The sequence below is a fragment of the Typopeltis vanoorti genome, chromosome 14 (assembly GCF_054136105.1).
Source record: "Typopeltis vanoorti isolate ZY-2024b chromosome 14, IOZ_Tvanoo_1.0, whole genome shotgun sequence".
Lineage (NCBI taxonomy): Eukaryota > Metazoa > Arthropoda > Arachnida > Uropygi > Thelyphonidae > Typopeltis > Typopeltis vanoorti.
Window position 1 is genome coordinate 14,219,437 of NC_143562.1, and position 16,190 is coordinate 14,235,626.

The 16,190-nt window shown below is 38.5% G+C and overlaps 1 protein-coding gene across 1 annotated transcript; it reads right to left on the minus strand.

Annotated features, from left to right (window-relative positions):
• Positions 1-2,228: 2,228 nt before the first annotated feature.
• Positions 2,229-15,954, minus strand: LOC150099240 (glutathione S-transferase 1-like). The gene is made up of 5 exons (XM_090404292.1): positions 15,928-15,954; positions 14,146-14,204; positions 13,434-13,605; positions 13,091-13,291; positions 2,229-2,258 (listed from the first exon to the last, which is right to left on the minus strand). Exons 1-5 carry the CDS (start codon positions 15,952-15,954, stop codon positions 2,229-2,231), a joined length of 489 nt encoding a protein of 162 aa, XP_090260418.1.
• Positions 15,955-16,190: the final 236 nt, after the last annotated feature.

The window sequence follows — 16,190 nt, forward strand, 5'->3', positions numbered from 1 at the left end:
CAAAGAACAGAGTTCTGATATGATCACATCGCTAATATTTAAATGTAACAAGAGGTAATATATGCAGAAATGTCTCAAGATTTTCCCACAATTTTGAAAGAAACATTTTCTATTAAAGTGATTAACTAGGTGTCAGTCGAGGCTAAAAATTACCATATTCCCAAATCAAAGGGTCTTCATTCTTTTAGAATTACATCACACCTTTCTGCACATTGCAAAGACATACGAGATTTTAGTACGAATATGGCCTTGACGGACTTTCATATTTCTGGAGGTAGGAAGAGCATGTGTAAGGTTTTCTTTGCGACGACTTCTCCGATGGATTTTAGGTACTGATGATGTGGCAAATTGCTCTCCACACATTTCTCCTAAGTAATCTTTCTCTTCATTATACCTATAAGGAAGTTAAGGATTGATTGCTGAAAAGACGTCTTCACTTAAATCAACGAAATGGACTTCTAACATGCATTAACATGTGGATTTGTGTAATCGTTTGTTAAACAGAAGAAATTTCAAAACCCACTTTACAAATGCAAGGCATTTCTCTTGTAGAAACTGTTGAGCGCCTCTTCAGTAGTATCTTGTCAGAAAATGTTTACCCCATGTGAAACAAACGAAGCATTTCTCTTCTGTATGTATCCTTAGGTAGGTTTTTTAATTACAAGGATCTGCAAACTTCATATCACACTGTGAACAGCTGTCGGGTTTCTCGTTCTTGTGTGTCATTGAATGCCTTTTAAGAAACTTCGTCAGAAACTTTCTTTTCACACACCGAACAGACGAAGGATTTTTCTTTGGTGTGAACCCTTATAAGACTTTTGATACTATCTCTAACAGAAAATGTCTCACACGAACAGGTGAAGGGTTTATTCATTATCGTGAATACATGAATGACTTTTAAGACAACTTTTGTAAGAAAATTTCTTCTCACACACTGAACAAGTGAAGGGTTTCTCGTTAGTGTGAACTCTTAAGTGAGATTTCAGATGTTGTGATTTAGAGAATTTCTTTTCACACACTGAACAGCTGAAGGGTTTCTCGTTAGTGTGAACCCTCAAGTGAATTTTTAGAATCTCTGAGCGATTGAATTTCTTTTCACACACTGAACAGCTGAAACGTTTCTCATTATTATGAATTATTGAATGCCTTGTAAGATGATTTCGCAGAGAAAATTTCTTTTCACACACTGAACAGCTGAAGGGTTTCTCGTTAGTGTGACTCATTAAATGCGTTTTAAGAGTACTTTGTTGAGAAAATTTCTTTTCACACACTGAACAGCTGAAGGGTTTCTCGTTAGTGTGAACCCTCAAATGAATTTTTAGATTCTGTAAGCGATTGAATTTCTTTTCACACAAAGAACAACTGAAGGGTTTATCATTATTGTGAATCATTGAATGCGTTTTTAGAGTACTTTGTTGAGAAAATTTCTTTTCACACACTGAACAGCTGAAGGGTTTCTCTTTAGTGTGAACCCTCAAGTGAATTTTTAGAATCTCTGAGCGATTGAATTTCTTTTCACACACTGAACAGCTGAAAGGTTTCTCATTATTATGAATTATTGAATGCCTTGTAAGATTACTTCGCTGAGAAAATTTCTTTTCACACACTGAACAGCTGAAGGGTTTCCCGTTAGTGTGAACCCTCAAATGAATTTTTAGATTCTGTAGGCGATTGAATTTCTTTTCACACAAAGAACAACTGAAGGGTTTATCATTATTGTGAATCATTGAATGCGTTTTTAGAGTACTTTGTTGAGAAAATTTCTTTTCACACACTGAACAGCTGAAGGGTTTCTCGTTAGTGTGAACCCTCAAATGAATTTTTAGATTCTGTGAGCGATTGAAGTTCTTTTCACACAAAGAACAACTGAAGGGTTTCTCATTATTGTGATTCATTGAATGCGTTTTAAGAGCACTTTGGCGAGAAAATTTCTTTTCACACACTGAACAGCTGAAGAGTTTCTCTTTAGTGTGAACCCTTATATGAATTTTAAGACTCTGTAAGCGACCGAATTGCTTTTCGCACACTGAACAGATGAAAAGTTTAGGATTTGTTGGAATTTCTAATTTCTTTTCGCTCACTTTTGAATTGAAAAGATTTTTTCTTGCAGATGGATTTGTCAATACAATTCGTTGATGATTCACATTTAAGGAATGCTTTCTCTGACTTGTTTCATCTGTATATTTCTCCAGTTTCGTTGGAAGTATTTCCATTTTGAATCCTCCTGACTATGAACCTTCTTGTAGTGATTTCAGAAACTGAAACAAAATAATATAAAACTTAAGTAAATTATACTGTGATTTTACAGAAAGATATTTTAAATGAATTCATATAAACAATGAAAATCTAAATGTAACATCATTTGATTATTTGTGATTTTCCAAGAAAAAGCGAGGTAATTTGAACTGTTCTCAAAACAGAATATGACATTTTTGCATTTGGAGACAGTTGATTCTGCAAATAATTCAGACAATAAACTCAACCGCGACGAGAAAATTTCCTTGTTCTCTAAAATATTTTGTTTGGCACGTGTATCACTCTTTGGGCTAGCCACCTTATCATCGGGACGGGAACTGCTTAGAAGGGCGAAGAATAGCTCCGTATCAGGCCACTCGGTCTAATACGTGAAGGGAAGAAGAAGACATATATATTACTGATTATAAATACAGAGATTTTTCATTTAGTGGAGACACGTTTTAATATCAACGTTGATACCATTGAACAAATGATTATAATTACGCTTTCTGCTGCAGACAGTATATTAGTAGAACATAATATCTCTTTCTGTGGAATTGGGTAAATTAGCAGAACACAAGAAATCAGGAGATTCCCACTGTGATAAGATCATTCTGGATACGATAAAAGATATTGTCACTGGAGAAATATCCACTTCATTATCACCAATCAACGATTACTATTTAAAAACGGTAGCAGGGGTGCTATCAAAAACGATGGGCCAATCACACTGCCTTGATAATTGCACGACACGTAATATTTTTATATTAAATGCAATCAAAAGGGTCTTGGATAAAGTGCAACACCCCCCCCCCCCCCCACCCCCCCCCCCCCCCACCCCCCCCCCCCCCCACCCCCCCCCCCCCCCACCCCCCCCCCCCCCCACCCCCCCCCCCCCCCACCCCCCCCCCCCCCCACCCCCCCCCCCCCCCACCCCCCCCCCCCCCCACCCCCCCCCCCCCCCACCCCCCCCCCCCCCCACCCCCCCCCCCCCCCACCCCCCCCCCCCCCCACCCCCCCCCCCCCCCACCCCCCCCCCCCCCCACCCCCCCCCCCCCCCACCCCCCCCCCCCCCCACCCCCCCCCCCCCCCACCCCCCCCCCCCCCCACCCCCCCCCCCCCCCACCCCCCCCCCCCCCCACCCCCCCCCCCCCCCACCCCCCCCCCCCCCCACCCCCCCCCCCCCCCACCCCCCCCCCCCCCCACCCCCCCCCCCCCCCACCCCCCCCCCCCCCCACCCCCCCCCCCCCCCACCCCCCCCCCCCCCCACCCCCCCCCCCCCCCACCCCCCCCCCCCCCCACCATGGTCTTTTATATTTGTTGATTTCTTCTTCATTATATTCCGAGGCTTCCTTGATTAAAGGGTTTGGGTGGTTACTTGTCTTGGTAAAGAACTTCTCAGCTAGATTTTTGAGAAGGGAAGAGATATAAGGGATATTAACTTCTCTATGGATCTGGGTGTTTCTTATGTACCAGGGGGCATCCAGAATCATCCTCAGGCTCTTATTCTGTAATCTCTGAAGTTTTAGAATGTTTGAATTTGCGGTGTGGCTCCAAGCTGGGGATGCGTAAGTGATAACCGGTCTAATTGCCATCTTGTAGATTGTTAATTTTGTTTGCATATCCAGTTTACTTTTTCTGTTGATCATAGGGAAGAGCTGTGCTAAGACGTTGGATGTCTTAGAGGTAATGTAACTAATATGTTTGCTGAATAGGAGTTTACTATCAAGAATCACTCCAAGATATTTAACTTCAGTCTGCCATGGAATCTTTACTCCCAATAAATAAATATCCTCCATGGTGTGAATTTTCTTTCTAGTGAACAGTATGGCTGAGCTTTTCTGGGGGTTAACTTGGATCCTCCAGTCTGCCATCCATTTTTCTAAGGTGTGTATGCTATTTTGTAATCTTTTAGTTGCCAGTTTTGGGCTCAGTGATCTTGCCATCAGTGCAGTATCATCTGCATATAATGCAGTGAATGTTGTTCTTGGGTTCAGAGGGATGTCTGCTACATATATTGAAAACAGTAGAGGTGCCAGAAGAGATCCTTGAGGTACGCCTGCCGAGATCCTGCGTCTGGTCGAAACCGTTTCGCCTACCCTGACCTGCATGTATCTGTCTTTCAGGTAAGAATGTATTACCTTTATTAGCCTGACTGGAAAATTAAATTTTATCAGTTTGTAGAGAAGACCTTGATGCCATACTTTATCAAACGCCTTCTCTGCGTCGATGAAGATGGCAACTGTATTGAGTTTCCAGTTGAAACCTTTAGTAATAATTTCTACCAGCCGGTGCACTTGTTGAGATGTACTATGGGCCCTACGGAAGCCGAACTGTTCATTAGGCAAAATTCCTAACTTATCTGTTTCTGCTTGGAATCTTGAGAGGATCACTTTCTCTGTTATCTTTCCGAGGCAGGATAATAGGCTTATGGGTCTGTAGCTTTCAGGTAGGTGAGCATTTTTTCCTGGCTTCTTCAGTGGCATGAATGTGGCTGTTTTCCATGTAGAAGGGAAATGCTGGAATCTAAAGATGGCATTTGTAATGTTGACGAGATGGACTATGGCCTTTCTTGGAAGTAGTTTTATTATTCTATTAGTTATGCCATCCGGTCCTGGGGCTTTTTTATTGTTTAGATGGGAGATGATATTTATCATTTCTGTTGGATTAGTAGGAGTGATAAGTTCTGAGTTGACATTGTTCTGTCTTAAGGTGGACCTAACATGACGATGAATCTTGTATATAAGGTTGATATTTAAATTAGTATACGATGGGTTGCACTGAGATTCTAGATTATCTACTATTGCCTCGGCTTTCTCTTCATCTTTGTGAACTGTTCCTTTCTTGGTTTGGATAGGGGGTATGAGTTGTTTTTTGGTGCGGATTGCTTTTAAGAATTTCCATACAGAATGATCATCAATGTTAATGTTGGTCAATTTGGTTTCCCATTGTTGGTTTCTGTGTTTTTGAAGAGCTTCTCGGACCTGCCTGTTTAGATTGTTCAATACTTTTTTATCTTGTGGGGCTCTGGTATTGTGGTATCTCTTCCTGGCTCTATTTTTTGCTCTGATTAGATCCATGATTTCTTCAGGGATTCGGTTAGTTGGGTTGAAGGCAGTGGATTGTCTGACTGATTCAATTGCTTTCTGAATTTGTATACTTAAGTTATTTATTGCTGTGTCAATCTCTTCCTTTTTACTGATATTGGGTACCGGACCAATATGATCAGGAAGAACCTTGGCTAACTTGTCCCATGGTATGAATGTGTGCAGAGGAGAGAATTGATCTGATGAACCTAGATTAAGCACTATTGGACTGTGGTCAGAAGATAATTCGTTGACTGATTCCAATTTGTATTGGTATCTTAAATTTTTAAAGATGACAATGTCCAGCACATCCGAGCCACCCGAAGGGCTGAAATGGGTGGGCTCAGTAGGGCCGGTCACTACAATAGAGTTGAGCATTGCATAGTTGAAAAGTGTGTGACCTTTGGTATTAGTAGATGAGCTGTACCAAGATGTGTGTTTTGAGTTGAAATCTCCTGCTATTATTACGGAGTCATTTGGACTAAGTATGGAGTCCAGATCTGTTGTCAGCAGAGGAATGCTTGGAGGGTTATATGCAGCATAGATCTTGAGACTCCCGGCATTGAAGGTATGCACCTCCACACCAGTCACCTCCAGGTTTACTGTTTTGGGCTTGTCTATTGTGTTATGATTTAAATAACTCTTAATATATATGGCTGTGCCTCCGCCTCTTGTGCCAATTCTGTCGTTTCTATACATAGTATATCCACGGATTTTTGGGTTATTAGCTGGTCTTAGGTGTGTTTCACCAATCAAGATGATATCTGCACTGAGACGAGTTGAAAATTCTTTTAGTTCCAATATCTTGTTCATTAGTCCATTAGCGTTCCATGCTATTATCTTAAGAGCTTTTGGTTTGAATTTATTATTCATGACAGATGGCTGTTATAATGTTTTGAGTGCTTTGCAGGAATCTTTTTCTGGAAGATGTTGATGGGCATGTCTTGCTGAATTCTTGCAGCATAGTGGCAAGTGAGGCTGTTAAGACAGATGTTATGTTGGAGCATTCTAGCTCGGGAGATGTAGGAGGCTTAGTTCTTGCAGCTTCAGCATATGTTTTGTCCCTGGTTGTTCCTTCTTGTGAGGTAGAAGGCAAGGTGTTTCGGACTGGAAGACCATTTGTTTGGATGCTTGAAACATTGTTACGTGGCGGAGAAAGATTGACTTTTATTGTTCCTCGGTTTTTTGGATTGGAAAGGCATCCCTTATAGTTGGCGGGGTGAGGTCCTCTGCAGTTTGCACAGCATGCTGGAGTTGTGCGAGGTTTGGTGCAAGAGATGGTCTGGTGTCCCTCGCCGCACTTCAAGCACCTGTAGGCTGCCTTACATAATTTTTGAGCATGTTCAAATCTTTGGCATCTATGACACTGACCTGCAGATGCTCTTTTCCTTAGAGGCTCAGTTGTAATTTTGAGACCGCATACTACAGTCAGTTCATAGATCTGCTTTTGTGTGTTGTTTATTTCTACCAGCACCAAAGGCATTGGTCTTTTGTCTGCTCTGAGCATTCTGCTCACTTTAACTGGGGACAGGCCCTGTCTGGAGAGATCAGTGGACACTTCTTCAGGAGTGATACCTTCAGCTATCCCACGTAGAACAACTTTCAGGTTCTTTTCGCTAGGTAAAGTGAAGGTGTGGTATGGGACGCTAGCATTGTCCATAAATCTGGTCATCTGTCTGTAATCCGAGACAGTAGAGGGTTGTATTTTAACTCCTTCATCTGTATTTTTAGCCCATGAGAATGAGATATTTTGTTCTCTTAGGGCTGATGTGAAAGGGATCCATTTTTCTTTATCCCTTAATATGACTGGTGGTATCTTTTCTTTAGGACCATTGAGTACTTCTATCCCTGTTGTTTTGGGTTCTTCCACACTGGTAGAGATTTTCCTCTTCTTTTTCACCAGTTGGAACTCTGTATCAGTTTCCAAGGAATGATAATTACTGTCTTGGGATGTGGCATCTTCCACACTTGGGGAGTGTGCTAAATCTGATTGCGTCTGAGTTGTGGGCTCTTCAATCATGTCAACCATATTATCCTCTGTGACAGCTGTGGGGGGGGGGAATGTGTCAAAGAGCTTGACTTTTCCTGGCCAATTTTCACTCAGCAGCTTTCCCAGTCTGAGGAATTCAAAATAAACTTCTTCGAATTTGGCCTCATTCAGAAGTTTTGCCATGACAATATTTGGAAATGTGTTAAGTCAAGGATGGAGAAAGAGTAGAGATTGCTCTGGTGTTCCGAGCAGGTAAAAGTAATCCTGTGGACTTTTGAGGGTCCACTAGCAAATCCCGTAGACACCCTAAGGTGTCTACCAGCAATAAGATGTCGCGATATAAAATACAGCAATGGCGATACTAACGGCAGTAGGCCTAGCGTATCGCCCTTATAACTTCAATTGACTTACCTGGATGGAAAATAAATAAAGTGCCTGTTTATGGAAGTAAGCAATTAACTGAAATTACTGATGAATACCCATAAATCACTAAATCATAACCGTCAAATTCACAATTCACCATCAACAATACACGACACTAAACACTACCACGCGAGCCGCCATCCTGAATTTCTCCAAAACCTCCAAATTCAAACGGCTGTAAAGTATTTTAAATATATATATAAATAATGAGATGTTTAAAAAGGTGCATTATAATCTTTCGAAATAATCGATGATTTTTCAAAATATATAAACTTTTCTTCAGTAAATTATAAGTAAATTAATAATACAGAATTATTCTATATATATTCCTAAGATTAAATTAGAAACTACATGGTTGATGGAGTACTTTATTGATGAACTTCAAGTACGTACACAGTCCATGAAGATTTTGTTTCTTAAACCGCTTTGACAGGCTGTGCCTTTCTCGCCAAATACTCCCTCTATATAATAATATAATGTCATATCATACTGATATAGGAATTTACAAAATTCCAATAACATTTTAGGTTTTTAAGTTAGGTGAAGGGAGCGTTGAAATAAATTAGTATGCAATAATAAAATATTAGTTAAGAAAATAAGTTTCTTTTTAATATTGACTTGTATGTTTAATTAATAATTTTAAAATATTGGACTCTTTGTTACGTGTAATCGTTATTTGAAAAGTATGAAATGAAATTAGCAAAATTATTTGCCTAATTTTGCCAATAAATTCAATCATAAATTGCAAAAGTAATCCTAAATGTCTGGTTAGCTGAGTACTATACGTTTCCAATCTTCAAGTCCAGAGCCAAATTATTATTACTATAATGTCGAATATTTTTGTCAGTAAAGTTAATTGAAAACAGAATAAATATTCTCCAGTCTTGCATCTATGACAGAAACAATAAAATAAAATTCTGCTAATCAACTTTGTTTTATTCGGTGTTCATATTATTTGAAGGATTAACGAACTGGAACAAAGAATGATTTTAATCACAGATACCGATCTCAGATTAAACTAAACTCGGCATATTCTTTACCCATTGTAACATGACTGGGCGAATTAAGGTCTAAACTATATAAAATCCACAGGAACAATATTTTTAAATTGTATGTTCATCGAGATATTGAGTCGAATCGCTCCTGGAAATTTATTTTTTGTCAAGTCATATAGAACGTAAAAGATAAAGAAATGTTAACTGTAGTTCTCTCGGGTGCAATTAATGTTTTTCAAAGCACTAAATAATCAAGTGTCAATCACCGCAATTCCAGTTTTATCTCCAGTTAATTGAATAACTCACAACAAGGAAGATAACATCACCTGGAAACAGTCTTCTTGTAAACTGATCTTTTTCTAACTTTTGCATATATTTTTTAATGAATAATACGAAGGTGGTCTGAAAAGTTCATAGCCTACCAATAAAAAAACGAGTTTATAATTTCAAAATTGTTTTTATTTTTCAACATAATCCCCCTTAAGAATAATGCATTTATTCTAGCGATGCTCCCGCGCAATTATCTTGTCCCTGTAGTGGTTCTCAGTAAAAATCTGCAAAATACCCCAAAATACAGCTGCAATCACCTCTTGATTTGAAGAAAAACGCTGACCAGCGAGGAAGAATTTTAGTTTGGGGAAGAGACAGAAGTCAGAGGGAGCCAAATCTGGGGAATAGGGTGGATGTTCCAACAATTCATAGTGCTGATCCCTTAATTTCCCATTGTCAAAACACTTTTGTGGGCAGGTTCGTTGTCCTGATGAAAGATGATTTGTTTCTTCTGCAAACCGGGTTGTTTCTCACGACTTTTTTTCGTCTAGTATGGTTAAATGATCGAAATAATATTTCCCGGCTATTGTTTAACCCATTTCAAGATAATTAATAAACAAAATGCCTTTAGCATCCCAAAACACCGATGACCTTTACTGCTGATGGAACCGACTTGGTCTTCTTGGGCGCTGAGCAACCGGCTTCTGTTCACTGTTTTCACTGCTGTTTGGATTCTGGTGTGTAATGGTTGAATCCAATCCTCATCCGTAGTAATAAAACTACGCACAACATCAGTTTTATTCTTAATAAAACTCTCCATTCAGTGTTCAGAGATTTTCATGTGAGTGAGTTTTTGATCTACTGTGAGAAAGTGCAGTACCCATCTTGCGCAAAGCTTTTTCATATCCAATTCTTTATGCAAAATATATCCTACGCGTTCTCTTGAAATGCCTATATTCTCAATAAGTTCACCCACTTTGACTTGCCGGTCATCCATTACCATATCGTGCACTCGATCAATTAATTCTCGTGTTGTTATACTTTTTGGACGTCCTTCACGTGGATCATCTTCCAGGCTGGTATGGCCACGTTTAAACTCAGTACTTCATTTCTTAATGATCAAAAACGAAGGTGAAAATTACGCATAAACGTTTTTGAACTTCGAATGAAATTTTTTGGCGTTAAACCATCTTTTACAAAGAATTTTATAACCGCACGATAACCAATTTGATCCATTTCAAGGGATACCGACAACACTTTTGCTTCCGACAGCTGCATAAAACAAATTGCTTGATAGAATGACTTGCAATTTCATATGAATGCTTATGACAGTTGTACCAACGTAGATGAAAAACATCTTGCCTATAGGTTACCATCTATGATCGAGGCCAAGAACCTTTCAGACTACCCTCGTATATAAAAATACATTTTAAAGCATTACATAAATCAATAATTGGTTTTCATTCGTAATCAGCAATATATCCCATCTTTCTCAATTTCCAGTTGATTCATTGCCTTCAGTTCCTCGCTTGCAATCAACCTACTTATCCAGTTGGTTGTTTACCATCATCGAATTGAAGAGTAGGTGGCCAGCTGTGAAATTTGTTGAAAATGGGTGTTCCACTTGGGCATACATTGAATCCAACTAGTAATGCCTCTCTTTATGCGAATGATCATTCCAAGGGCGCTTACAAGCAGCATACTTTGAACGTATATTCGCAATTTACGAATTAACATCCTTTCAAAGAGAATCATTCAAATCAGTATGCGATGATAACAAAAAAAAAAAGGATTGAAAATTGAAGCTGTGTTAAAAGCAGTGAAGTACGTAACTGATTAATTGAACAAGATTAATTCGTACACTTAGTCGAAAGCTCAGTAATGTCGTCTCCACAGCAAGGGATGATTTAGTAATTTTTAACTTATTTTCTAAATAACGAAAATAATTTTGTTAGAAATCGTAGAGCAAATTTCATAGTAATTAAAAACAAAATTTGGTCGATAATTTTCGCAATATTTCATTATAAATAATTAAAATATTATATTTCTTCAATTAAAAAGTGGCGGTTAACTCCGGTTTATTCACTGTAATAAATAATTCAAATGTAATTTAAATAAATTAATTTAATTAAGAAATTAATATCCCAAGAACTCACAAGGGAGTTGCGGAATCACCGCTCTTCCAAGTCTTCTCCACGATGCACGGAATTTCATGAAACTTCATGGAGAAATTCCACATGTTCACTAAACTCTCTTACATTTTGTTCTTTTAAAGATGCCCAGAAGATTAATCTCTGATCGTGTCGCAGACTCATGAATTCAATGAACAATAAAATGGCAGCCTACGAGAAACATACTCGCTCTAAATCTATTTAACTCAGACTAGTTCCACATTTCCATTACTATGCACAAATGAAGTATTTCGCATATATTAATTCCCTTGTCTTTCTAACTGCAAAGTCAACAGTTCGTTACTGGTACGCATTCCAGATAATGGGGTGGGTCTAGATATATTTTGAAAATTCTTTCCATTTATATTTAAACCAAATAGCTAACAGTTCAATTTAAGATTTAGTCTTCAATGTTATTAAGCATTTTTATATCTTAAACACCCCTAAACCCAATACGTAATTCATATATTTCATAGAACTCATTATAGCTCTGTGGAAATGAAGTTTGCATCCAAAGAATAGACAACCCAAAGAAAGATTGTTCTACTTTCGAATCTATACAATAATAAAAGAATTTTTTTCTAAGCCTTTCTTCGACCGGTGCTCGAGCTAGTCGGTCTCTGGCAAGCGCAGTTAGAGTTTTGTTTCTGTACACTCAGGTTTTTAATCCTGCAACTTAAAAAATTCATCTTAGAATCCATTTTATTTCAAACAATAGTATATAGTGTTAACTAAGATTAGGACAGGCAAGATGGTGGCCGTTGTCTGTCGTACACTCTTCTTCGAATGACAATTAAAATCATTGGCAGTCTTCGGTCAGTAGTTATGATGCTAATAGGCATTCGAGGAAGAGAGTATGTTAGACAACGGTGGTCTGAGTATGAGTATACAAGCGGAATCAATGGGAGTAACCGAGGACAATTAGCGACTCAATTTTATAATCTTTCTTAAGTTTCTAAAATTGAGTCGCTAAGTGTCCTTGGTTACTCCCTTCCGGGATAACTTGGCATTAGTGGCTTTTTATGTATAATTTAGCAATTTAGTTTTCTTTAGAACAGCAATAAAACCTTTGTAATCCAGTGGGTGGAATGATAATGACCGCATCGGTTTAAAGAATGTGGGATGCTAACTCCTTAATAAAGGCTTTTCAGGTGAAAAAGAGTTACGTCGTTTCATAAGGTTGAATCCGGATTTGAAACTTTTTCTTCTCCAAAGAAAAAGAAACCGTCTTTGTAGAGTGGAATCAATTGACATAAGTAAGATAATGCAGAGAGATTTAATCACACTGTCAGAGCATAAATAAGGTTTCTAAGAAGCCGATTCAATTGTCTCTAACGTTCCGTTGAGCTTTACATGTTCAGAGGCAAAACCATACGAACTTGTAAAACCATATTTCAGTTCGTGTTCCATATTAATAATTCTATATTCGTCTATCGTACAGTATGTACTTTTAAAATCTAACTTTATTTCGCTTATTACAAATGGAATATATTTCAATCCACTAATGGGGCTGCATTCGTTTTTCAGATCCAATACACATAAATAAGCAATTTAATCTCCGAAGAAGAAATCTTCGATTCTCTCCAGTATTCCTCTTTTGCGTGCCTGCATATCTTTCTTCATCCTGTTCAAAGCAGGTGCGCTCCACATTCGTAAAAAACGTATTCGCATCGAATTGTTAAAATCGAGCCATTTCTCGATACAAGGATAAGCTTTGAAGCTGTAGTCGATCACCTAGATAAAGAACGGGTCATTCGCTTAGCAGTTGGATATTTAAAAGATAAATTTCTTAAAAATATTCATTTCTGTCGTCAATAATATACAAAGAAACACGACAAGTGTTTTTTGTAGAGACAAAATGCATTTGTATGTAAAATTATTAAGAAGAAGTAATAAATACATGCTGATGTAGATGCTTACCGACATCGTTGAGAGCTGTGCGTAAATGGAAATGTCGGCAACGGTAGAATGAAGACCGCCGCAAACATAGTATTCCCCGTAATAGGACCTAAACTGGATTGAGTTAAAATGATTCATCAGTCGGTCCAGCTCGGTGAGAGCATCTTGCAATGCTTTGTGTTTCTCTTCAGAGGGCGGTTTACCCTCAAATATCTGTGGATGCTATAAAAAAATAAAATAAAAATAAATAAAATAACATTTTTTTCTGAAAATCAAGACTGTGTTTTACTCTCAAGAATACTTGCCTGGTTAAAAAAAAACAACATTCCTTTATAAACCAAAGTAGCAGTGAAAATAGTCTTACCAGAAATTCCACCATCGGTCTGAGTATATGAGCGGAATCAAAATACATCGTGGAATCCACCCGAGATCGAGACACGGGATCAATGGGATAGAATGGATGAAGACCGAACATGAAGTCGAACTGTGGCTGCTGCGGTTGATACTTCTTCGCCAGGTAGGCCAGGATGGCGTGGCTGTTGAGCACAAAAGAACAACGCAATTTTATTTACTGTGCATTAATAATATTTATTTAAATAGTAGATCATATGAAAGTATGAAAAAAACAATCATGAAATTATAGAAATGACTTAATTCATTGTTTCATTTAAAACCGAAAGAATCAATTAAGGTATTTCGGAAATTTCTTCGATAGTCAAGTCGATCTCAATGTCAAAAGGAAGCCACACTTTCAGGACAGTCAACATTACGATGTAACTTTTCTTACGGTAGCCGTCGATATTTCCATTCGTGTTGCGTTTTGTGTGAGTTCGCATTCTTTGTCGTCATCTTTGGTCACAAAGCGTTAATATTATAAGGAATGTACTTCTACGCCATTCCCCAATAATAAATTGCAACGAAAACATGGCTGACTTCAAAGAACAGAGCATGCGCATCAGAAAAATATGTCACATGTTTGCTATGGGAGATAATAGAGCGAAGAAATAGTTCATTGCTGAAATCCTGAAAGAATTCTTTTCGTGAATGCGACAAATTACAAAAAGACGGGAACTCACCTTTCCCATAACCAGACTCCATCGTCGTTGATGACGGGAACGCAGCACAGGGGACTATTCTGAAATAGAAAAATGGCGCAAAATAAATTACAGAAAAAAATGACATTTATTTTTTCAATACACAATATTAAATCCTCCCTTTAGAAGGATTCGCTTTACGACGATCCTCTCATACGATGTCAATTACGATTATTTCCCATTTACACGAAGTTTATTCGACGTTTTAGCAGCATCTTCTGTCAGCATCTGCGCGTAGGCCACGCACTACTTCCTGTTGGTAGATTGTTTAAGACAATGTTGTTAGTGAAGCGAAAAGCAACACCGTTTAATACTGCAGTTTTCTGTAAATGTATCTTTCTTATTGACGAAACGAGGAAACCTTACATCGGTGTAGATTGATGACTAAACTGGTGGGCGTGTGATCCAAGATAAGCTGTGTCTCATGTAGGAGTTTATCTGCGGTAAGTGGGATTTTTTTCGCCATTAGAACAAGCAGCCGCAATCGAACACATCAACAGCCATGAAATGCTTGCATTCGTTTCACTTGGCTTTACTTGATGGTGACCCCTGATCAGGAGCTTTACTCCTCCTCCTAAGGGACTTTCGGTTGCGAAAAATAGTCCATGAAGACATTAGTTAATTAAGACATTTAATTACATCTCTGATATAGCTAACATTTAAATTTGTATTAAGTTTTTAGAATTCTAAGAAACAACTTTACACTGGTTCACATTACATATGTTTTTAAAATAAACAAATAATCATTATGATTTATTTGTAAATAAATTTATAAATATATTGGTAAAAATAATTAGTAATTCGTAAAATAATTTGTAATGGGTGTTTTCCCAGAAATAATGTACATAATTAGTAATTCTTTATTTAAAATTTAGTGTTTGTAAATAAAACGTTATTTGTAAAACCTGCACACGACTTAATTTCCATTTCAAACAAAGTACGAATCAAGTTTGTTTTATGGTTTTGTGGCTGTTTTATAGGTTTGAAAAGATTTGGATTTTGTGCGATTTTGGGGTTTTCGGTAGCGGTAGTAATCACGTTCTTTGAACAGGTTGGCGCATAAGTCACAAAGAGGTTTAAAATGTTTCCAGCAAGAGAGTTCCGCAAGTGATCTTCCCACAACCCGGGGACCCCCCCCCCCTCTTTCACCCAGGATAGAAGAAAACATTCAACGTTCTCCTCTTTCTCCGGCTTTACTTCTTTCAAGATGACAATCGTAACGAAGCGACAGTCACTGGAAGCGATATCGGGCTATCACTGAAAATTCTGTACGACCTGCGGTAAAGGAATGACCCGAGATGTGGTTGCAGTAAGATGGAGACACTGCCCACAACGCTAGAGCCACAGCGGAACTCCGAAGGCACATTTTTGACGAGCAAATAATTTCGCGAAGATCTGAAATTAAGTGGCCATCACGTTCTACAGATCTGACGGCTCCCGACTACTTCCTCCAGGGTTTGCTATATTCGCTGTTAAATGTTCATTGACCGAAATTGTCGCCTATTTGTAAAGATATTCTTAGCTATGGGACATTCAAACGCCCTGCAGTCAATGAGGCTAGTCATGGTTCCTCGTAGGAAGAGTTAAGAGGCTAAAAGTATTCAAGTGGAATATCTACAAACAAAATAAAAAGAGAAAAAGCACACTTACTATCGGAAAGGGAGGGATGGACTTCTCTTTAGGGAGCTTGCTGTAGTCTTCCACGGTCACTTGCAGTCTTAGAGTTTTAACTAATAAGAAAACAGCTCTACAACCAGGACTCACCTCGTTGTAGTAGAAAATGATGGCCATCGTGAACTGAAACAAAAACGAACACTCGGATTGGTGTGGATAAGGAAACAGGTCATGTAGTAACTTATTCGCTCGTTTAACATATTCCCCTAAAAAACTACGTGGGTGCTTGGTGAACTTACCGATTAATTTATCATCGCCTACTTTGTGTCGCTTTTTCCAAGTTAGCCTAATAATGTTTAAAATTTGGGCCGAGATATCACACGCTGGATCCTCTCGAGGAAGTGAACTACAAA

Bases quoted from the DNA above. Each gene is read 5' to 3' on its own strand.
- LOC150099240 (XM_090404292.1), bottom strand. From the start codon at position 15,954: ATGGCCATCATTTTCTACTACAACGAG. The intron at 14,205-15,927 runs GTGAGTCCTGGT...TTTCTATTTCAG, and splicing joins TCATTTTCTACTACAACGAG to AATAGTCCCCTGTGCTGCGT. The intron at 13,606-14,145 runs GTGAGTTCCCGT...TGTGCTCAACAG, and splicing joins GGAGTCTGGTTATGGGAAAG to CCACGCCATCCTGGCCTACC.